The following is a 25,593-nucleotide window of genomic DNA, read 5'->3' as shown; positions in this document are numbered from 1 at the left end:
ACATGTAAATGGAGTATTACCATTATCAGCACAAGCCAAGTTACTCATAGAGAAAACATTTGAGGAGTCTTGAAGTTTCTCTCTTCTGACACACATCTTTGAATAATGATAGTCAATGGATGGATGGGCTGAAAAGCCTCCTTCTCTGATTACCATTTTGACACAATGCCACATAATATCGCTATTGTATTTGCAAAGGACCTGAATAAAAAGCAGCTAGAAGACGATCAATAAAATAATGTGCATTAGGAAAACATTCACTACAGATAGGGAGAGATGCTTGAGTGTCTCATTGTTTCATTCATTCTGAGATCTCTGCATTAAATAGGCACTTTTATATATTCTTCTGGCCAGATTTTAAACTACTGAACTCTTATTGGTATTATTGTGTACTTCATTATATGAACTGCATATGTCTAGTACATTTTTCTTTTGGTTGATGGGCATTGTTTTCAAACACTGATTAAATGTCAGACTGGAAGACATATTTGAAAGTGAAATAATTTCATAGAATTGGGTTGTGATTTTTATTGGCATGTGATTGTGCCTTATTCCTATGTTTGCCTTTTTTGTGTTACATTCTTTTCCTTGGTTTTGAAGGATATTCTAAATTACTCAGAAGAGTCATCAAGTTGTACAGCGCAGAAATAGACCTTCCAGTCATGCCGACCTTTCTCCCCGTCTACACTAATCCCATATGCCTGTATGAGGTCCATATCCTTCCATGCTTTGTTTATATAAATACCTATCTAAATGTCTCTTAAATGTAGTGATTGTATCTGACTCTATCACCTCCACTGGCAGTGGATTCCAGATACCAACCATTCCTCTGGGTAAAAAAAACTTTCCCCTCAAATCCCCTTTAAAATTCTTCTTCTCACCTTAAACATATACTTTCTTGCTTTTGATACCCTACCATGGGGAAAAGATTCTGACTATCTACCCTATCTGCACGTCTCAAAAGTTAATGTACCTCTATCAGGTCATCCTCCGCCTCTTTCACTTCCAGGGACCCAGCCTATCCCCGTGACTGAAGTCCTTCAATCCACACAACATCCTAGTGAAACAAACAATCTGCTGGAGGAACTCAGCGGGTCAGGCAGCATCTGTAGGGGGAAAGGAATTGTCGAGATTCCAGGTTGAAACCCTGCATCAGGACTCCAGCAGGTTGATGTTGCTCCAGATTCCAGCATCTGCACTCTCTTGTCTCTCCAATATCCTAGTGAATCTCCTCTGCACTCTCTCCAATTACACCACATCCTCCTTAGAGTGTAGCAACCAGAACTGCACACAATACCACAGTCTAACCACTGTTTCATAAAGTTGCAACAGAATGTCCCAACTTTATGCCCTGGCGTACAAAGGCAAAATTGTCATGGACCTTCTTCACCATCCTGTCCATCTGTGTTGTCTCTTTCAGGGAACTATGGACTTGAACCCCAAGGTCCCTCATTCAACATTCCTTAGCGCCCTATCATTGATTGTATATGTCTTACAGTTTTTGACTTTCCTGCATATCCTCCCTGCATAGTCAATTGCAAATGCATATTTAACTCAGGAGCCTTATTCCCTGTCTACCTTTGTGACTATTGTTGAGATTTTCATTGCTGCAATTCCTGCAGAATTAGCATTTGAACCTACATTGCTATCACCAGAGCCACAAATTTGAAGGCAAATTGTCTGTACCTGTGATTGCCATGGACAGAGAGCATTAGTTTACTTATGTAGCAGCAGATAGAAACAGCACTGATAAGACTGTTTGTTGGACATTCTTGACAGTCCTTGAGAAGGTGGCATGAGGCATGCCTTAAATAGCTGCCATCTTTGGTATGCCATAGGTGTCTGTTGAAAATGGGAAATTCCAGGATCTTAACCCGGTGATGATTAAAGAATAACAATTATATTTTCAGGTCACTATTACATGTGGTTTATGAGGGTGCTTGGAAGTGATGAGATATTTCATTCCATTAGATGCACTGTATAAATCCAAGATATTGTCATATTAGTGTTCCCATGCACCTGCTGTCATTGATATTCTGGGAGATTAAAGTTGTAGGTTTAGAACATTGGAAGTACTACCAAAGAAGTATTGGTGAGTTGCTGCTCTGCATCTTGTGGATACGGTATGGTACTACTCAATTCACCAGTAGTGGGGCAATGAATGTTTTTTGGTGGTGAATCAGTCTGCTTTGGATGGTAATTGAAACAAAAACTGAACAGATTGGAAGCATTTAACAGGTCAATAAGTATCTGTGAGGAAGGAAACAAAGTCAATGGGTCAGTTCCAGGACGCTTCAGCAGAATTGGAGCAGTGAGAAGACGAGTGTGTTTAAGATGCAGAGACAGGGGAGGGTGGGGGAAACAGAGGGGATGACTGTGATAGGGCGCACGCCAAAGTTCTCATGGTAGCAATTATTTTTTTTAAAAGTGGCAGTTAGAGACAGGGAGGAAACAGAAACAAATTGAAAATGAAAAGTTAAACTACATCTGTGAAAAGAAACAAAAAGGCAGCAGTAATTGTACCAAGGACTGCAATGTACCCAGAAGGAAGATGCGATGTACCTGCTGATAGAATCCAGTTGAAGATGGCCAACATTACGGAATATTATCTATTGAATCTGGAGCCTGGTGGGAAGAAATGTGAAGATTAGGAGAATCCTACTTTTGTTCTGGCTGAGAGGAGAGGGGTTGAAAGCAGAGCTGTGAGACATAAAGGAAGATCTCGTTGTCAGAGCAGGTATAATGGAGACAGAGGAATTGGGGAAGAATCAGAATGGGAGGAAATATCATTGAGAGGGTTCTCTCCACCCTTTCCCCTCTCTGAACTTAAGATATACTTGTTTTCTCACTTTTCCAGTTCTAATGAAGGATCCTTGACCTGAAACATTGGCTCCAGTTCTCTCTCCATAGATACTGCTTGATCCTCTGAGTGCTTCCTGTTTTTGCCCTGGATAGTGTTGAGTTTCTTTAGTGTTGGGAGTCGCACTCATCCAGTGGAGAATAGTTCATTACACTCGTAACTAAGTGATAGAAAACTTTTCGTGGTTCTCATTGATGAGTGGGAGAATAGGCACTTGGGCATCCAGTAAAGTTTGGTATCTTTTATGGTTGCTTGCAGCCATGCCACAGAGTTTAAGCTGTGCAGGAATGAATCAAGAGAGTTTGACTTAAAGCTTTCTTAACAGCTCCAAGAAGAATCATGGGTTCATTTAGGGCAGGCGTCTACTTGCTTTGTGTGAAACACAGCTGTTTCCTTTTGAGTATATATGGGCCCACTCTTTCAAATGTAGCAGTGCATGCTACGACAATATGAGATTATTGTCCACATCACTACTTTGGAATGTGCTGAAGTAATGCTTTGTGTGAATAATACATGATCGGATCAATGTGATATCTCTCACTAAAAGTATTTAATAGGTTACATTTTACTGCTTTACAAGGTGTGTAAAGGTAATTGTTGCAGTTGCATGTGATTGGAGATTTTTTCCTGCCGCTGAGGATATCAAATTTCACAGTGGGCATTTTGGAATAAAAAACACAATTTCAACTGTATTTATTTAAAGTAGTCAGAAGGTGCAATTTTTCCTTTTTTAGTATATGATTTTAAGAAGCTTAACTTGAGTCTGTGGGGTTGGCTGCAGATTTTTTCATGTTTCGCGTGGCCATTCCCATTGGTATTTGGTCCAGAATATTACATCATATATGTGCAGTGAAAATAGAGGTATTATTAAAATGGTAGTGCTACAATGTACAAAATCTGTTATTAGTATTAGTCTTTCAAATATGTGTCCCTAGCTTGTCCAGACAGAAATTATACATTATTATCAGTTCAGGTATGTTGAGGATTTGATTTTAAAAAAGCCACTATTTAATTTTATGAATGCCACAGAATTGTGTCTGGTTTGAGAAAGAAATTTTGTAGTTTAGCTTACTTCAATATCACATTTCTTTCACACCGATGCTGCCTCCATTAACTATAATCATTGCTTACAAATCCTTTTCTTTAGCTGTGGTTTTGACTTATTCATTATTATTTTTACTCTGTCCCACAGCCAAATGGAAGCAGCCAAGGCAAAGTCCATAATCCATTCCTTCCCACCCCAATGTTGCCACCCCCACCTCCTCCACCTATGGCTAGGCCTGTGCCTCTGCCAGTGCCAGACACAAAACCAACTACCACATCTACAGATGGAGGAGCAGCTTCACCTACTTCACCCAGTAAGTGTACTTCAGCAAACCCCATGTATGTTATATGAACATAGATAGTGCTGACCTTCTAAGGTGATCCAAACATTAGGTCACGTATCTAAATGTATAAAAATGTTAATGTGGATAGCCAGTCGGTTAATCCTTTTTCTTTATGAAGTTACTTTGCATCATTTTCATGCATCTGAATGGAAGGCATCAAGCTTTACTAATATTCTTTTTCACTGAGCGTAAGGTTTTTTTTCCTGCGATTATGTTTGCTGGCTTCCAGATAAGTTATGCTTTTATTTCAGTTGTTAAATGACCTTTTTCAACCGTGTTTTCTCCCGTAAAAAATAATGTGAAATGTGAAAACTGTTCAGGGTTTTCTTTGCATCTGTTTTCAGAAATAGTCCCATGGTAAAGAACTTATGAGCCATCTGCTTCAGGCTTGTTAAATGGGAGGCCAATACAGGAAAATATAGTGGGCACCTTGGACTCCCATCTTTGTACCTGATGCAATTTTCAAGAAGGTCTATAAATAGTTATTGCCATCAGTGCTGAAAATAAGCAGTCTGGTGCAGGACCCCAGTTACAATTGTAATATAAATGTCCAGAGTATACTCAATGAATTTTTCATAGGGATTGTTGGAGACCTTTAAGAGAGAGGTAAGTTTCAGGGAGCACACTCACGCTCCTCCTTGTCCACTCTCAGACTATTATTATTCATTTCCCCATCCCGACATCACACAAAGGGCCTTGGCAGAAAGGAAACCCCATGCAAGACTCGGGTAAATTTTGCCTTCTGAAAGCTGCAGCTCAAATATTCAAATGAGGCTCAAATCCTGAAAATAGCTTTGCTGATTTGCAAGTACTATGGCACACTGCTAACCTTGCACCCACTTTGGGTCTAAATTGAGAATCACACCCCCACCTATGTGGGGGCTCTCGACTTTTTCTCTTGTCCATCATTCATTCAACAGTATAGTATACAGACTGTTCAGAATCTTTAAAATATTGATCTGTAAACTCCCCACAAACATCACTCCCATAGTACATCTGAAGTCTGTAGTCCTATAATTAGAGACACAGAATCACTGGTGATCTTTACTGAGATGCATGCTTTTAGGCTTTTCAGTTAATAAAATTATCAGTATGATAGACTAGAAGGCATAAACATAGATCGGATTGTTTGAGGTTTATTCTTGGGACAATCATATGTTAAACCATCTCACTATTTCAAACACCCATATTAGTGATAAACTATAAAAATAAATTAATTGTGCACGCATGATGTAATCATAGATTGAGACTTGCTATTCTCTTGTGAATGGCAGTAGGTTTACTATATAAGGGGAAACAAAACGTCTTCTGAAGTAAGTTGAGGCTAAGTATGATGATACATTGCAGAATGCTTACCAAAGAATTCTGACAATGCTGCTGGTAGCTTAATTGAAAATATACTTAAAAGATGTGTTTCTCTGCCAATAAAAATGAGGCAATAAATGTGGTTATCTATTCCTTGCAAATTATTTGACTACATTTCTGCTTTATTAACATGGATCAAGCACAAGGTTAACTGCACTTGCCTGCAAATGGGAATGAATCACATTTTTAAAAGATGTTACTTTTCCATATCTTACTTCCTGTTTAGGTTTTTTTTCCAATGTGAAGCTTGGTGTCCTTACACCAGAAGTTTCTCCTCCCTATTTGTAGGTCAGCTGGAGTAACAGAAATAATAGGACACCATTTGCATCTTGTCAGTGTACCTCTGACTGCAGGTGGGCAGCAAAGGGTGGTTACAGCCAGCTCGGCTCACTGCAGGCAGCAGGCTGCCAGCCCTGGTAGGGGACTTTTTAGAGGAAGCAATTGAAATAAGAATTCTTCTGACTGTTGTGTGCACCAACATTATGGAGATTGGTAATTATTCCTCAGACTTTCATCAAGTGTATTTCTGATAACACGAGAAATACCCAAAATGAACTTTCTGAATTCTATCTGCAATATTGCCAAAATGTCCTGAGCAAATTTTACCCAGATATTTGTTATATTTTCTCCAGCAATTTTCAGTTGAGCTTCATTAAATATCAGGGACCTTTTATCCAACGATAAATCAGGTGGTCAATCCATAAAATCACATTTTTGGCCCTTTTTTTGCCTCTTAGCTCCCACTGTTCACACGAAGCATGAAAGAAATAGCCCGAGCAGTTTTCAACTTTCTAAAAACAAAACCAAGACAACTTGTCTGCCTTTATTGCTATAAATTTTTGTTTAATAGTTACATTAGCATATGCCTACCTATGTCCTGTATTGAAATGTTGCATTTGCTGTATACTTTGGGTGACACTTCCACCTGAATCCTGTTATTTATGTTCTTTTAACTCACTTGCTCATATTGCTTCCTCGTTCCTCAGACCCTTGCATCACAGATAATAACAGATATTAATCAGTGGCATTTCTGTAACCTTTGGCATTTATGTTTCCACAATAATACATCTTCTAAGAAATGAAATTCGGTTACTGTTTTGCAACGGAGGATTGTTGTAGCATTATGATTATCGCCCTTAAAAAAAAAGGTTGTGCCTTTGTACGCCTGTTTTTTTTAAAATGAAAACCAAAGTCTCTCAAGCTTCAAGTTCATTATCAGGGGGTTAAAAGGAGTACCAGACATAAATTTGGGTGAGTGCTTCTACAGACCCTGCTGTCTTTCAATCAGGCTTAAGATGTGTGTTGTTTGTGTGCGACCCACTGCTGCTTCTTGAACGCATGTATCCCTTCCCTTCACAGCCTACTCGACACCCAGCACCTCCCCTGCAAACCGATTCGTGAGTGTTGGACCACGGGATCCCAGCTTTGTAAATATCCCTCAACAGCCACAGGTGGGCAGCTTTGAACCTCTTTGTATCCAGTGTAGCTTTTTGTGGTTTTGTTTCTTAGTGCAGTGAGCTGCAATCATTTGCTGCAATCGACCTGCCTATTGGGGATCTTTCAGAACTGTCCTTAAGCTCAAGCTGCAAAAAAAAAGTATTTTCAGTAGCCTGATGAAGTAAAATCCATGCATCCTTTAATGTTGCTTGGCAAAAATTTTGTGTTTTACGTAATTATAATGTAAAATTTTGCCTCTTTTTTTATTTTCAGAATTCTTATGAAGTACATGAGCTGGCTAGTTTTGAAATCTATATTTCTTTCTGCTTTAACTTTTAATGTCCCAATGGAGAAAAAATGGCAGAAGTGGTCAGTAGAGTCCAGTTTACAATATCAACTGCTGTCTGCACATTCTGTTAAAGCAATCTCAAGACCTATAGGAATTCAATCTGCATAATTTAGAAGAACAACATTAGTTTGGTCAATTACTTGAATCTGTATTTCTTTAATACTTCTAAGCTGATAATGTATCTTCAAATTGATGGGCTTGAGAGAGAATCTATAATTTAATATTAAAAACATTAATGTTCAGAACACAGACACAAGAATCTAAGAAAGAGAAGCAGGAGCAGGCCACTCAGTCCCCGTGCCTGCTTCACCAGTCAATAAATTTATGAGAATATAGCCCAGCCTGCATAATCTCTCCTCAAAGGACAGCATTCCCATTCCAGGAATCAATCTGATGAACCTTGATTATAGTTCCTCTATCACTGGTAGATCCTTTCTTAGATAGGGTGGCCAGATGTGTACACAGTATTCCAGGTGTAGTCTTACCCAAGTTCCTGTATAATTTCAGTGAGATGTCTTATTCTAGTACTCAAATGTTCTTGCAGTGAAGGCCAACATTCTTTTTACCTTCCTATTTACCTGTTGTACCTGTGGGTTAACTTTCAGTGATTCATGTAAAGGACACTCAAGCCCTTCCAAACACCAATGATTTTTAACCTCTTACTATTTACCGAAGTAGATGCCGTCACATTTTTCCCCGTTATTTACTGCCAATTCCTCATCCATTTATTTCACTTGGCCATATCCCCCGAAGCCACTCTGCATCCACCTGAAAACCCGTCCCGCCATCTAATTCTGACTACATTTTTAAAAATAAGATGCTTTTCAGTTTATTTGGCACATTTTTTTGGTTTGACAGTGGCAAGGGAATGTCTTAAAAATACCGAAATGTAGCAAATGTTGGCATGAAAATGTCAAACAAGCACCATGTGATTCCATTCTCACTACTTAGTGAGAACATTAGGAATGTTTGGGGCATTGGGGAATCTGAATGAAGCTCATTGAGATTGAGGATTGGGGCAAGGAATGCGCTGCCTGGGGTGGTGGTGGAGGCAGGAGGCAGGTACATTGGTCAAATTCAAGAGCATATGGAGGAATTTAAAATAGGGGGATATGTGGGAGGAAGGGGATAGATAGTCTTAGGCGAGGGTTAAAGGTCCTAATGGAACATTAGGAACCACTAGTGTTTCTTTTTCACATTCAGATAGTATAATCTCTAACAAAATAGGCTGCTCAATAAAAAGAAGTTTTGCACAAAATCTCACTAAAGTATTATGAATTTAGTCTGTACTGAAATGTAATTTTTATTAATCTGGAAGATGCATATGTCTGAAGTAACTCAATGAAAGCCTTAAACTACTTACTAAAGTTGGAAAGTCAGGATGATTCCCCTTTCATCCTGTATTCGACCTGAGCTGATTCTACAGATAACCAGTGATTGATGACCAGATAGTCCATGGAGTTTTAATACCATCAATTGCACACTGGAGTGCCCTAGAAAGTGGAAGTGCTGTGGTTTACAAATTACATTATAAATGGATAATTGAACCTTTAAAGAGATGGTTCATACTGGTATTCTCAATAGTTTCTGACTTAAGATATTGTTTGATTTCTGTGTCTGTAGAGTTATCTTTTAACTAAATATATATTCAAGAAACTTTTAATCATTAAAGTAGCATTGGAACAGTGCAGGGTTTCTTTAATTTATAAAGGGGTAGTTTACCTAAGAAGTGTTTTGTGTTATGAAAATTTGTAACTCAAAAATGCTGGGCGGTAGTTATTATGGGAATTTGGGTACCATATATTCCTTTGCACAGAGAGTGGGATGCTATTTGTTATAGCAAAAAATAGTTTTCTGCATTAAGAACATTTAGGGTCATTGGTGTTATAGTGAAAATTTGTAAATCACATGTTTATAAGTCAAGGAATCCTATTAGTAGGAAAAGTTCTATCCGAATGAAGCTCATTGAGATTGTGGGTGCCGTCAAACTATATGCAAAAGAGTGGTAGGAGGAAACAGATTATGTATATGTCTCTCAGCACAATAAAATCAGTGGTCTGCAGGAGGGAGGAGACGATGCAAATCTATGGCAGGTTTTTGAACAAGTGTGAAATGAAAACCATGAACTGTTTCCAAGTTTCTATTGAGGTCACTTGAGGTGTGGTAGGCTTCTTCAGAAGGTCAGAGGGCATGGGATCCAGAGAAGCTTGGCTGTGTGGATTCGAAATTGACTTGCATGTAGAAAGCAGAGGGTTGTGGTGGAGGGAATGCATTCAGATTGGAGGGCTGTGACTAGCAGTGTCCCACAAGGATCGGTTCTGGGATCTCTACTTTTCGTGATTTTTATTAATGACTTGGATGAGGGGGGTAGAAGGGTGGGTTGGCAAGTTTGCAGACGACACAAAGGTCAGTGGTGTTGTGGATAGTGTGGAGAACTGTCGAAGATTGCAGAGGGATATTGATAGGATGCAGAGCTGGGCTGAGAAGTGGCAGATGGAGTTCAGTCCGGAGAAGTGTGAGGTGGTACACTTTGGAAGGACAAACTCCAAGGCAGAGTACAAAGTTAATGGCAGGATTCTGGGTAGTGTGGAGGAGCAGAGGGATCTGGGGGTTCATATCCACAGATCACTGAAAGCTGCCTCACAGGTAGATAGGGTAGTTAAGAAAGCTTATGGGATGTTAGCATTCATAATTAGTGGGATCGAGTTTAAGAGCCGCGAGGTAATGATGCAGCTCGACAAAACTCTGGTTAGACCACATTTGGAGTACTGTGTCCAGTTCTGGTTGCCTCATTATAGCAAGGATGTGGAAGCGTTGGAAAGGGTGCAGAGGAGATTTACCAGGAGCAGAGGAGATTTACCAGGATGCTGCCTGGTTTGGAGAGTATGGATTATAAGGAGAGACTAAGGAAGCTAGGGCTTTACTCGTTGGAGAGGAGGAGGATGAGGGGAGACATGATAGAGGTATACAAAATATTAAGAGGAATAGATAGAGCAGACAGCCAGCGCCTCTTTCCCAGGGCACCAATGCTCAATACGGGAGGGCATGGCTTTAAAGTAATGGGTGGGAAGTTCAAGGGAAATATCAGAGGGAGGTTTTTTTACCCAGAGAGTGATTGGGGCATGGAATGCGCTGCCTGGGGTGGTGGTGGAGGCAGGAGGCAGGTACATTGGTCAAATTCAAGAGCATATGGAGGAATTTAAAATAGGGGGATATGTGGGAGGAAGGGGTTAGATAGTCTTAAGCGAGGGTTAAAGGTCGGCACAACATTGTGGGCTGAAGGGCCTGTATTGTGCTGTACTGTTCTATGGTTCTATATCATAAAATCGTCTGGAGTTTAGACTAGGCAACCTACTTGGCTAGGAAAGTTTAAAAAATACTGAGTTTAAAGAAAAAGAAATGAAAGCTGAACAGCCAAAATATATTTCATCTTTTCATTAGAATTAAGTTACTTCACAATTGCCAGTTTTCCTGCACTGTCCCTCCCACTATGCAAATTAGAGTCATGAAGTCAAAGAGCTATACAGCATAGAAATGGGCCCTTCAGTCCACCACAACCATGCCAACCATTATGTCTATCTGTACTAGCCCCAATTTCTGGCTTAATTCCATATCCCTCTATGCCCTGCTTATTCAAGTACCTGTCCGGATGCCTCTTAAAAGTTGTTACTGTTCTGGCCTCCACTACCTCCTCTGGCGGCTCATTCCAGATGCCAACTACTCTTTGTGTGAAAGATCTACCTTTCAGATCCCCTTTAAAACTCCTCCCTCTCTCCTTAAACCTATGCCCTCTAGAATTAAAATATCTTTATTAGTCACATGTACATCGAGACACACAGTGAAATGCATCTTTTGCGTTGTGTTCTGGGGGCAGCCCACAAGTGTCACCACGCTTCCGGCGCCAACATAGCATGCCCCAACTTGCTAACCCGTACATCTTTGGAATGTGGGAGGAAACCGGAGTACCCAGAGGAAACCCACGCAGACACACGGGGAGAACGTACAAACTCCTTACAGACGGCGGCTGGAATTGAACCTTTAGATGCCCACACGATGGAAAACAATGACTCTGTCTATGCCACTTATAATTTTATAGATCTCTATTATGCCGCCTCTCAATCTTCTTTGCTCCAGGGAAACCAAACCCAGCCTATCCAATCTTTGTTTGCAGATCTGTAAGGTGGCAGATGACACTAATGTAGGTGGTGTCAAAGAAGAAGATTATCAAAATATACAGGGTGATCTTGATCAGCTACTAAGTGGACTGAGGAATGGCAAATGGCGTTCAGTCCAGATGAGTGCAAGGTTTTGCATTTTGGGAAGTTAAACCAGAGTAGGACTTTCACAGGGAATGATAGGGGCCTGGGGAATGTTGTAGAACATAGGACCTAGGAGTACAAGTACATGGTTCACTGAAAGTGGAGTCACAGGTAGACAGGGTGGTGAAGAAGGCATTTGGCATACTGGCCTTCATCAGTCAGGGCACTTGAGTACAAGACTTGGGACGTTATATTGCAGTTGTACAAGATACTGGTGACGCCGCACCTGGAGTATTATGTACAGATTTGGTTACCCTGTCATAGGAAAAATGTCATTAAGCTGAAAAGAGTGCAAAGAAGATTGACCAGGACTCAAGGGCCTGAGTTACAGGGAGAGGTTGGGCAGGTCAGGGCTTTATTCCTTGAGGTATATAAAATCATGAGGGGCATAGATAAGGTGAGTGCACACAATCTTTTTCCCAGGGAAAGGGAATCAAAAACTAGAGGGCATTGTTTAAGGTGAGAGGGGAAAGATTTAAAAGGGACCTGAAGGGTAACTTCTTCACCCAGAGTGTGGTGAGTATATGGAATGAGCTGCCAGAGGAAGTGGTTGAGGCAGGTACAATAACCACATCTAAAAGTCAGCTGGGGAGGTACATGGATAGGAAAGGTTTAGAGGGATATGGCCCAAACATGGGCAAATGGGACTAGCTCAGATGGGCATCTTCGTCGGCGTAGACGAGTTGGGCCATAGGGCCCATTTCCATGCTGTATTACTCTATGACTCTCCTGATAATTCAAGCCCTCCAATCCGGTCAACGCCCTTGTGAATCTTTTCAGCGTCCTCTCCAGCTTAATCACGTCCTTCCTATTAATGTGGTAACTAGAACTGCATTCAGTACTCTCAGAGTGGCCTAACCAATGTTTTGTACAACTGTAACGTGATGCCCCAACTCTTATACTCAATGCCTCGGCTGACGAAGGCAAGGATGCCATACACCTTCCTCTCCACCCTGTCTACCTATGTTCCCATTTTCAGTGAACTATGTACTTTTACCTAAGGTCTTTGTTCAACAACACTACCTGGGGTCCTGGCATTCACTGTGAGGCATATTTCTTTTAAAAAAAATTATCATTGTTCAAGTTTATTAGTGCTGCTGTAGGGGATAATTTAATACTTTCTCAGACATCCTAAAATATCTAATTTGATCGATTAATTTTTAGGTAATTGTAACAACAAATTTCTTAAAACTAACATTAGAACAAATTGAAAAATGATGGCATGTACTATCAAACATGGACATACTTTGCTCTAAATGCACTGAATTTACAATTTTGTTGTGACTTATTTGTGATATAGCATGTTTTCTTTCTATGTCTGTCTTTGCTAACTGCTCCTAGATTACAGCAGTTCAGTCAGTAGATGTTAAGCAACATCTAAATGGAGTGGGAATGGAAGACTCACAGAAAGAATACCTTGAGCTGCAGACACAAGACACAAAAGACTGCAGATGTTGGAAATCTGGAGCAACACACACAAAGTGCTGGAGGAACTCAGCAGGTCAGGCAGCATCTCTGGAAGGAAATAAACAGTTGACGTTTTGGACTGAGACTCTTCTTCGGGTCCTGATGAAGGGTCTCGGCCCGAAATGTTGACTGTTCGTTTCCCTCCATAGATGCTGCTTGATCCATTGAGTTCCTCCAGCATTTTGTGTGTGTTGCACCTTGAGCAGCAGGATTCTTTGCAGGCACTTTATGTTAAATCAAAATTTCCAATATGTCTTGAGTAATATATCTTCTCACTAAAGCTTCGTTTAGAGTTTATTATGTGTATTTTTTTTAAATGCAATAAATTCCAGTTTAACCAGAGAATGGACCTGTCTGTTTAGCTGTTAACCTGCAGTTATACAGTTATTACCACATAAATAAGTAAAATGCCAGTAGCAGTCCACTGCAGGGGTAGGATTTACTAGCCAGTTACAACATTTTTTAGATCTCCTAATTCTAATCTTGACCTTTATTGACTTCACTATGTTTCAATGCACATATTTAATGATTAAAAGTATATTCTATCTGCTTTCTCATTTTTAAGCTTATTTCAAATAATGTCAACAATTTATTAGAAAATCCTGTACGGTAACACAGAGATCACTGAGTAACTACCCTTGAAAATGACAGGTGATCTAAATTGACAGATTGTGGAGATACTGAAACTTTAAGGCAACTGAGCACAAGTAACATATGTTTGCAACTAATCAGGCAAGGAGGAAGCTGGTTCTGCTATTTTATTAACAGTTCCACTTTATATGTAAATGCTAGAGACACTTGTGGTATTTTATGATCAGCTGATGCTGCATTTCAGAAGTCAGATTGGACCTAAGATCTGACCTCTAGAATGCAGTATATTCATACTGATTTATGCGCCTGGAGTTACTGTCATAGTAAACAAGGCCTACCTCAGAGGGTGATTTCACAGAAATGCTGATTCAGAAACTGATTCAGTGCCATCAGGTGAAGAGCACATATTGCCCTCCCTCTGCCTTTTCAAACAAACTTTCTTTTTACTAGTTTGTTGTGCTTGATGCTAGCATTTAGATTTTTTTTAATTGTCAATGTGAGTGCATGTTATAGAGTTGCCCAGCATTATAAGGTGGTTCCTTTATCAGGTGTGAGGTGAAAAGTTCCGAATGCAGATTGCACAACAAAAGCCAATTTTTAAACTTGCCCATTTGGCAAAAAACAAGTGCATGTGTGAAAGGGATGGGAGTGGGTGGTGACTGTTAATTTAAAGCAGTGAGTTCCTCTCCCACCCTCCTGCCGTTATGAGATGGCTTTGGGGATATGAGATATCTTAGTGGAATGTAGCTGGACTCTGGTATAAATATACAATTCCAACTCCAATGATGTTGGCAGGGGATTGACACCATTTGTTTCCTGAAACTGCCTTGTTAGGTCAAGCTGGCTGGAGCTGCAGGAGGCTCAGAAAAGCATGTTTGATCCCCCCTGTGGGCGAGGAATAACACAAGTGAAATCTTGTGCTTTCTCTTTCTTTGGGTTTGTCTTCTACATTTCACCCTCCTGCCCCACCTCCATCCATATACAAAGGTTCCCTTACAATCCACTGTCCAATTCACTGACTGACTGGCAAAGACCAATCCTTGAAGACTTCAGAGGGAAGCCTTATGACATCTACCTGCCAGCAGAGATCAGGTCTGAACTTATCCATTTTAAATCTAACATTGTATCTTGTACTTTTTGCTTACCTGCCCCTATGTTGCCAACAGAAACGCTCTGTGTGGACTGTCCTTGCATTGTCAGTCTTTACATGACAACTTGGAAAGGTCTGCGGCATGAAAATGTAACTACATTGCACAGTTGTTAATTTATTACCATCAATATGGCTCCAGTTGCTCCTGCACTGTGAGGACAATGAAATCTACATCACAAAGACCTGGCCAATTTTTTTCTATTTTTATTGGATGCAGATCCAATGTTAATTAGCCATAAGTTCAGTTGGTAACACTGCATCAAGACGCCCTTAATGAGCAACTCTGGTTAGATAGGCATAGTTGAGGAATTGATATAATTTTAAGATTTGACTATCCATAGATTGGTGCCAGAGGAGATAAGAGATGTGCATATATTACTCCTGTCTCTCCCATCCATCTTCTCTGATTATTTTTTTACTGCAGATAGCACAGTATTGGATTAGCTTGCTGTATAGCACATCAGGAGGAAGATCAATTTATTGACTTTGTCATCATTGTAAGTAGTAGTTGAGGGAAAGGAATAGAAAGCAAGACTGCACTGCATCAAAAATAAAATGTGCCATCTACTTTTTCTATACCTTATGCATCTTTAAATGTTTACACAGGAAAGAGCACTTCAGTAATTCAGGTGGTTGTACATTATTAATTAACCCCAGCTCATGGTTCTGCAGAATTGCAATGGTTTTACAGAACTGTGCTGTTTGATTTCTTGTAGGTGATGGAGACATTGACCAACTTTCAGCATTTCCTTTCCATCTGCTGCTTTCCTCAGACTGCAATCAGATCACATTTTGGTACAAATGACATTATAGTGTTCAGCCTATCGATAAAATAGATTCATGGTTCATGCAATAAGCAGTATGGCTAGACAAAACTGGCACATTTTCTTTCCCAGGTGTTTTGAATTGAAATCCATCCCTAATAACGTCTCATGACCTACAGACGAGTCTAGATGGACAGCCTCAATTCCATATGCAATTATAAAGTAAGAAAATAAAGAATATTCAGTGATTTTCAATATTTTTAATTCTGTGCATATTCCACTGAATTTTTTAACCATTTAAATTTCACCAAATTACATGTGATTAGTTTAAGTAGCTGGGGTTTAAATTATAAAATGGCCTGTTATGGGTTACGCTATTCAGGAACTTAGATTCTAGTGACAGCCATTGCTCCCATTACCAATACTTAGCGGACACAATCATCAGGGTATCTTTGATCATTTCTGTAGGCTCTGGCATGGCCACGCCAATCATTTTGAGCCACAATAACTTCCAGGTCAGGAGAGAAGCAAGTGCAAAACTCTGACATTAGTTTAATATTTATAATTTCATATTTCTTTACAACCAAAAATGACCATTCAGCCACTAAGTCTATGCCAGCTCCCAGAGCTATTCCATCAATCCCATTCCCCACCCGTTTTCCCATAGCTACTCGCTCTAACATGCCAATTAATTCCCACCTGATTCTTCCACCACCCACTTACACCAGGGGTAATTTGCATTTACCAATTAACCTACCAACCAGCATGACTTGGGATATGGGAGGAAACAGGAGCACTTAAGTGAAATCCATGCAGTCACAGGGAGAAAATGCAAACTCCACATGAATAGCACCCAATGTCTGGATTAACTGGGTTGCTGGAGCTATAAAACAGCAGCACCACTGTAGCATGACTGTGCCACCAAATTGTGAGGAGACATGCAGCCACTACAGAGTCCATGGTAGAAATTTGTATCACTACTCTTCTACCAAACACGGCATTATTTCTTCTGTGGCCCCTGCTGACAGGAGGTTCTGCCACCCACACACACACACACACATACCTGCACAGATTCCCTTTTCTTTGTGCTTTCTTTGTGTTTAACAAAGATTACTGGTTGTTTGTAATGCCTTTTGATGCTCTCAATGCCTTTCAGTATTAAGGTCATCCAAAAAGTTAGTCCCCTTAATTGTTTGCAACCAGTTCAATTTCATTTGCATGCAGTTTACCATTCCGCTATCAGTTTACTCTTCACACAAATCCAAATCTGTCTCTGAGGTTTTGCTAACGAGCTGACCATGGAAAATTGAGTGCATACAGCTTCCTGCCATTTGAAAGTAATTTCTATCTTTGTTATCTGTTTATTTCCCAATGATCATCTGTCAATCTCTTCTTTCATGAATGAATTGCCCCAGCAGATGTCATCTTTTCACAAAGTTCAGTCCTTCAACAGTAGTGATCTATCTTGCAGTTTCTACTACAGTTCTCTGAAATCTTTGCTTTAGACCAAAAAATATCCTACAATGTTACTTCAGTTCTTCACCTGGCTGCCTCTACTGCTCCTTTTTCTTCTTGGCTGTTCCGTTGGGACTGAGGATCAGGTGATGATATGGCTCGATTGAACTTGATTGATGCAGTGAATGTTTCTCTACAAGAAATTGTTGATATTGATTTGCCTATCCTACCAATGGATTTGGAGGACTTTGCTGGGATATTTTGTGGTACCACTCAAGTGTGTTGAGGTGCTTACTGTAGCAGTCTATATCAGTGAAATAGGTAGAAGGACAAGGATCGACACTGCTTAATTGACTGTGAGCTCCAACTCTAAGCTTTTGAATACTCTTTTCATCAATCAGCCAGAGACTCTGCTGGCACATGGGAGCTGGTGATAGATTTTGTCATCAATGTTTGCCTCAGATAAGAGTTGGCTCCTAAGATATAGAAAATGATCTAGGTTCTTCATGGTCCTGTTCATGAGTCTTGATGTTCGGGGTGGTGGTGTTGTGCTGCAGGATTAACACAGGAAAGGAAATTTCCCTTCTGGATGTTTAATGTAAGGCCAATCCTCTCCTACCCTTCAGCGAACCAATCAGTGAAACTCCAAGTGTAGACATAAGCAAACATCCTCTGCATATTGCAAACTTGTGTCAAATTTGGGGAAGTTCTTGCACAGACTTGTCGAGCAACAGCCTGACACAATTGTATTCAGAGAATTGTACATTAAAAACAATGTTGCTAGACACCTTCCTCACAATTCCTGTCCTACCAGCAGAGCAGATCCCCAGAGATGGTGGTACAGCAGTATACAGGGTGGAGGGAGTAGCTTTGGCATTCCTCTATATCAGGTCAAACATGGGCAAAGAAAGTCCTCCCAATTACCACCTACCATCCTCCCTCAGCTAATGAATCAGTGCTACTCCATGTTGAGTGTCACAAACCAGCAACAAAAGAAACACACTGAGCATGATTCAGTGTTAAAAACTATTTTATTAATCACTACTTATGATAATACGTAAAATAAAAGTAAAAATGTTAGTATGTTAGAATTCAAAAATGTTAAACCTCGAACGTTAACCCCAAAACTAAACTCTTCGTGTGTGTGTGTGACAAAATCCAAAACTCCCAGTTCCGGAATGGTTCTTAAAGTTCAGTTCCGCAAGCCATAAGGTGAAACATGAGCAAGGGCTTCTTCAACAACCACCGTTGTCTGAAGATAAGATGTAGATGTAGAAAAACATAGAGAGAGTACATACGAAATCCAAATGTTCCACGATGGAACCCAAACGACACTTCAGTGTTTACTCGGTAGTGACTTCCTCACCCCGAAAAGCATCCGAACCGTGGTCGTCCACACACAAATACCTGTTTCCTTCTACAGGTCAGCAACAAAGTGAACTCCACCGGATTACTTCCAACTTCCATACATGGATTTCAGTGGCAAACACAGTTATTGTTTCTCATCCATCGATAGAGAAAACAAGCAGGCTGGTGTCTCTCTCCCTTCTCTCTCTCTCCTTCTTCTTCTTACTTCTTCAACAACGTCATTACGTCCTTTATCTTCTATTGACGTAAGCACGCCCCACACACACATACACACACACTCTCTATCTTAAAGGGACTTTCACTGAGTCCGTAACATGAGCAACTTGGAAGTCCAATCTTCACACACTGAGGATGCATTCCTTTGTGTTGTCTGACTCTGTAATCTTGCTAAATAGCATAGCCTCAGTTCAGAAGTGGGCATTCATGAGGCACTGTTATCAATCATCAACAGCAGAAATATCACCTTAGTTCTCCACTCAACCATTATTTTCAAGCAAAGGGACTAACTCTGATTCAGTGCAGCATGCAGAAGAGCATGCTGGGAGCAGCGCCAGATATTTCTAACAAAGGTGCCAACCTGGTGAATCAATAACACAGGACTATATGTGCACAAAACAGCAGAAACAACATGGACTGGACCAAGCTAACTAACCTCATAACCAACAGCACACGTCAAAGCTCTGGACTCCTTTCACATCTATTTGTAACTGATAATGGAACCATTCAACAGCCAACCTCTGATGGAGACTCCAACAGCATTCTCATCCTCAACAATGGTGGGGCCCAGATGTAACTGCTAATGATAAGGCTGAAGCAGTTGGAAACACATTCAGCCAGAAGTGCTGAATGGTTGATCCATCTTCGCTTCCTCCTGAAATCCTCATCTTCAGAGGAGCCAGTCATCAGCCAATTGAGTTCACTCCATGTGATATGAGGAACTGGCTGAGAACATTGGATAAAGCAAAGGAGCAGGAGTAGGCCAATCAGCTCCTAGAGGCTGCTGCACCATTTAATAGGATCCTGTCCTCACAACTACTTTCCCATTATCTCCCCAAACCCCTCAGCTCCTTTGGAGTTCAAGTGACTGTCGATCTTCCTGAATGTATTCAGTGACTGTTTCTGGGGTAGATTCACAATACTTTAAGAGAACAAATTCCTCCACATCCCTGTCTGACTTCTTAAGCTAAAACTATGCCCCATAATTCTAGATACTCCCACAAGGGGAAGCATTCTCTTGCTTCCACCATGTCAGTCCCCCTCAGAATCTTGTATGTTTCAATAAGATCACCACTTCTAAACTCAAAAGAGGTAAAAGCGCCACATGCTCAAACTTTCTTCATATTATCAACCTCTTTATGCCGGGAATCAACCCAGTGAATCTTCTCTGCCCTGCCCCAGTACAAATGTATCATTCCTTAACTATAGAGACCAAAACCATACACAGTACCATAAGTGCAGTCTCAGTAGTGCCCTAAAGAATTGTGTCAAAACTTTCTCAGTTTTATTTTCCATACTCCTTGCAATAAAAGCTAACATTTGATTAGCCTTCCAATCCACACCTTATATGCCAACTATTTATATTTCATGTATTATAGACCACCTGCTTTTCTCTACGGATGCTACCTGGCCTGCTGAGTTCCTCCAGCATCACAGTGTTTTTCATATCCCTGAAATCTCTTTGTACCACAACATTTTGCAGTCACAATCCATTCAAAGAATAATTTTCTTTTTCACTTTCTTTCTTTCTTCCTTCCAAAGTGGAAACCTAACATGTTCCCACATTGTACTCCATCTACCAACTTCTTTCCCACTCATTTAGCCTACCTAGATCCCTTTGCAGACTCTTTGTGTCCTCCTCACAATTTAACAACTCACTTATTTTTGTATCATTAGCAAATTTGGCTATGTTACAATTGTCTCTTCATCCAAGTCATCAATATAAATTATAAATAGTTGAGGCCACAGCACTGATCCCTGGGGCACCACACTTGTAACTGATTGTGAATCTGAAAATGAGCTATTAATCGCAGACAATATCTCAGCAGCAGTACCAAAGACCTGCGCTCCAGAACTAACCACGCCTCTAGCCAAGTTGTTCCAATACAGTTACAACACTGGCATCTCTCCAATAATGTGGAAAATTGCCCAGCTATATCCTGTTCACAACAAATAAGATGTATTCAATCCATCTAATTACAACTCAATGAATCTATTGTCAATCATTAGCCAAATGAAGAAAGGTATCAAATGGTATTTATTCATCAATAACCTGCCCAGTTTGGGTTACACTGAGCCCACTCAGCTCCAGACCTTATCACAACCTTGGTTCCTACACAAATCAGAGGTCTGAATTCCAGTGGTGATGTGAGAATGTCAATGGCAAAAACAATTGACTGTGGGTGGCATAATGGTACAGTGGTTAGTGGTGTTGTGTCACAGATTTGATGCTGACTTTGGATGCTGTCTGTGTGAAGTCTTCAAGTTCTATGACCACATAGATTTTCTCCAGGTGTCATAGAGTTAAGCAGAACGGAAACAGGCCCTTTGGCCCAACTCGTCCACGCCGACCAAGTTTCTCTGTAGCTGCGACATTTCTCTGTAACTATGACACTTTACTCTGTACTGTTATTGTTTTTACCTGTACTACATTAATGCACTCTGTACTAACTCAATGTAACTGCACTGTGTAATGAATTGACCTGTACGATCGGTATGCAAGACAAGTTTTTCACTGTACCTTGGTACAAGTGACAATAATATACCAATACCAATACCAATACCTTGGCTAGTCCCATTTGCCTGCAATTGGCCCATATCCCTCTGAACCTTTCCTATCTAGTCTAAATATCTTTTTAACATTATAATTGTACCCACCTCTACCACTTCCTTCAGCAGCTCATTCCATATGCCCACCAACCTGTGTGTGGAAAAAGTTGTCCCTCAGTCCCCTTAAATCTTTCCCCTCTCACCTTAAATCCAGCCCCCTAGTTTTAGACTCGCCTACCCTGGGAAAAAGTCTTTGACCATTTACCTTATCAATGTTCCTCATGATTTTATATATCTCCATTATGCCACCTCATCCTCCTATGCTCCAGGAAAATAAGCTCTCCAGTCCCAGTAACATCCTTGTGAATCTTTTTTGCATCCTTTCCAGCTTCATGACACCCTTCCTACAGCTAGGTGACCAGAACTGCACACAATACTCCAGGTGCGGTCTCACCAGTGTCGAATGGGGTTTCAAGGTGACCTGCTTCCACAAACCCAATTGGGACCTGTGTTGTCGATGGTGTGAGAGTGAAGTTCATATCATATAACAGGTCACCAGTGGGATATTTGGTAAGTAAGTGACTTACAGACTAGGGTCTAACTCTAGCATTGCATTGAAAGATCTAGTCATCCCAGAAATGACCAACAATGGTCACTTGTAGGACCACTTTGTCCAGGTTCCCTTGCAATGCTCCAAAAACAGTCACACATGAAATAAAACTATTTGTTGCACCCTTACATTGAAATCAATTCTGAGGCCCATGAGAGACTCTGTCCAGGAATTGCCCAGTCAAATTTCAGGAGAGACCCAGAAATGGCCATTATTGTGTTTCACTGCAGAAAAAATCGATTTTCATTGCATAATGCTGAAAAAGCAGCATTATACGATTGAATTTCAAGCTCACAGTATTTCACATTGCAGATCGCATCTAAAGTTCCCAATATAAAATATCTAATTTTATGAATAGTAACAAAATATTCCCTCACCTATGCCCCTAAAATTTTAGTGATTCAAGCAACAGCATTATCTTCAGAGGTTTCTCGGTTGTGCTCTTATAGAATTTGGTGCAGGGATGGAGAATTCTGCCATCCTGCCAAGTATGATCTTTCAAAAGGTCTTTCTGATTATCTAAAGTGGATTTATTAGAAATAATAATTGAATAAGCCTTCATTTAAATATTGGAACACAAATATCATTATTTTTCTACCCACTTTAAACTGAATCACGATGTGAGCATCTTTCACGAAGGTTTGTTGTTTTCAAGGGTTTCAGTTTTTAGCCTTTTTGCAGTTTGATAAGTTTTTGTACAGCTTTTGAACAGTTTTATGAATATTTTGTTATCTATGAATAGTAGGTGGTGATTATATGACACTCAAAAAGCTAGGTTATCTGTTAGTTCAATAAAAGCCAACTAAAATTCTTCAGAACACCTTTTAGAAAGGCAGAAATAATTACTTGCCCCTATGAATCAAATTTCTGTGAAATGGATGCCTTCCTTTAAATTTGAAAATAGATCTTTAAGGTCTGAAGATCATGCATTTTTCCATCATGTCACACTTGGTAATCTCTCAGTACCCACCTAATACAGGCCAGGAGCTTATCATGTATTAAAAGCAAGGACAAACTTTGAGAAATCCTAAAGATTTTCCAGTGCAACCTCAGTGAGCACTAAATTTCTCTGCACTCCAGTCGAGTCAACTGAGCTGATGGTGCAAATGCTACAATTAGATTCAGAAGGTGTAAGTTGCCCACAAATGTTAACTTCTCTAGTTTTCAAGTTGTATTTAATTGTCATGAGTAAATCCTGTCAGAGTATAAATTCATATGGCATTGTTGTGTGTGCTAAATAATTAACTGTTTTGCATAATAAATAACTACAACATATTTGAAGAAATAATTGAAGGACTATATGTTTTTAAATTCAGTACTTACAAAGCCTTTACAAAAGAAAAATAGACACACAACCTGTGGTAGCCAGAGTTATTAACTAGCTCCTGGGGCCATGGTTCTCAGTTTTTGTGCTGATAGTTCTTTTAAAAAAAAACACAAGAAAATTCCTTTCAGTGATCCTAGAAACAAATTCACTGTTGCACAGCAGAGGTTCAGAGGGATCACATGCAAATTAGTTCTTGTGGCAAGCAGCTCAAGAGTGTCTTCCTGTGGCATGAACTTGAACCTGTTGCAGAACTGTATCATTCAGCAAAAGAGGTTGTAGAATCCAGGAGGAAAGAAGTGCAAGTGTTTAGCATAAGAATTAATTTGGACCAAAGTGCAATCAGGTTGTCTAAACCTAACTCACAGCTCTGATAGACATGGCATCACTGTGGGACAAGTTACTTTTTAATCTGTAGAGTTATGTGTACAACAGAAATGTTCAGACATTTCAAAACTTGGGTTCAGATGGTACAAATACCGATTAGCAATTAAATAAATTAAATGATGCAACATTCATCTTTTTTGAGCCTAAACCTGGAGCTAAAAATGTGAATGCTGTGTGTTTAGATAAAATAAAAGCGTATTTTAATTTACACCAATGACCAGTATTTTTACCTGAACTTGGTGGCTGAGTGATCCATATGGCTGCTGTTATCGCTCACTGTTTATGACAAAGGAATAAGCAATTAACAATAGCAAGCTGTCCTTCCTGTATCTAATTGCTCACCTAATGCTGACCATATTTTCTAAAAACTAAAACTCATGATTTGCTGCGCCTGTTAATCACAGTTACATGTTTCCTGCTCTTTGTGATTAACAGGAACCGGGCATTTTCCCTGTAATCCTGACGCTGTGAATGCAGTTGTTGTAATCATTTTCCAACAAGACCGTAATCTTTTATTCCAAAAAATAAAAGGGAAAGGCGGGGGAAAAGCAGGAAATGAGCTGTCTTTTGTCAAGAGATTTCCGAAATGTAATGACTAGTGAAATATTTGTGTTGAACTGGCCTGTCGGCAGGGGTCTTTCGCTGCTGACACTTGGGTTCTTTAGAATTCGCACCGCAATATCCTCAAAAACCCTTCTGGTAGATCAGGTAGGCCAGCGGTGCTCTTTGATGGTTTTTTCATGAGCAATAGAACGGCATAATGAGAGGAAGCTATTACTCAAGCATAAAATACTCTTTGAGGTAGCGAAATGGCAGAGTTAACACTGTCTAAGAAGCTTTTTCATTCTTTTATTTCTCATTAAATTTTTTGTCCCTGTGCATGTTCCATGATGGGAGATGTTTTGTCTGCAAACCAGTTCTGCAACTTGCAGCACCTGCCTCTGAAAGAAGCAGCTCTTGTGACTGCGTTTGAATCAACAATAATCAAGGAATCAGTGAATGCACCCCAGTGTGTGTGCAGCAAAAAAACGAAAAAAACAATCAGTTGATTTGTGTGTAATGTAGTCTTTAAACTTCATTATTCAAAGGACAATTGGAATAATCAACGGCGTTTGTAGAAGAAGAAAAATGTCTTGTGCAAAATCGTAGGGATCTGAGTGGTTGCTACTAGAAAGTAACTGTGAGCTGAATGGATCCAATTCTTAGCCTTGTAAACTTTCTTGCAAAAATTTGAAATGGTCCAGAATATGGGATTATTTGGGCAAGGAATGCCCTTAATAAAATACAGAGGGACACTTACTAGGGTGCTGTAGTGCAGCTTTTCTACCACCTGACCTTTGGTTGCTGGGTGTTTAGCCATGAAAATGTTAGTTTTAGTTCTTGTTTTAGGTTGCTTTGGGAGAGATTAGTTATGTCACTAATCTCGACAATATAGTAACAGAAAAAAGGTGACAATGTTTTCTGTTAGACCAAGAAGCAAAGCAGGTTGGTTAAGCAGCTGAACCCTCGAACATTACGGCATGTGCTTCATTTTCTGAATCTTTTTATTACCCAATTTCAGGCAATTTTGAGATTGGCTGGAGTACAAGTGAGGTAAGAGGGAACATCCAGAGTCAATGGAATGCCAGTGATAATTTTCCTGCAAGGCAGCAATTGGTAACACCTGCTCAAATTCTAGTGAATACTAAAATGCAGAAGCAATGATGGGCTGACTTTAAACATCGATGCCTGGAAATTCAATCACAAAAGGCTGCATTTGTTTTAGAACATTTTCATAAGCAATAGAATGGTATAATGAGAGACAGCTATTACTCAGGCCTCCAGGTCAAGGCACCAATTGATCCAGCCTCTTGCCACCGGAGACCTTTGGCACCAAATGTTCTTCCCCTCACCACCACCACAACTTAATCCCCGACCCAGGCCTAGCGGGCCTGATATTTGCAGCAGGTGGACCCCCAACTCAGGTTGGTCCGCTGGAATTTCCAGGCCTTTA

General features: G+C 40.1%; 1 protein-coding gene across 12 annotated transcripts in view; it reads left to right on the top strand.

Moving 5' to 3' along the window:
* The window catches only part of nfia (nuclear factor I/A), a 617,449-nt gene that overhangs the window by 557,515 nt on the left and 34,341 nt on the right, over positions 1 to 25,593 (top strand). For 11 of the 12 annotated variants that reach the window (XM_052010740.1, XM_052010745.1, XM_052010741.1 and 8 more), the window contains 2 exons: positions 4,053 to 4,218; positions 6,973 to 7,064. In XM_052010740.1, coding sequence (XP_051866700.1) covers positions 4,053 to 4,218; positions 6,973 to 7,064 — 258 coding nt within the window. The remainder of the gene's footprint in view (positions 1 to 4,052; positions 4,219 to 6,972; positions 7,065 to 25,593) is intronic. The other variant, XM_052010748.1, reaches the window with a different exon arrangement.

Source organism: Pristis pectinata, chromosome 3 (genome assembly GCF_009764475.1).
Source record: "Pristis pectinata isolate sPriPec2 chromosome 3, sPriPec2.1.pri, whole genome shotgun sequence".
NCBI classification, from domain to species: Eukaryota; Metazoa; Chordata; class Chondrichthyes; order Rhinopristiformes; family Pristidae; genus Pristis; species Pristis pectinata.
This window is presented reverse-complemented; position numbering and strand designations above follow the sequence as displayed.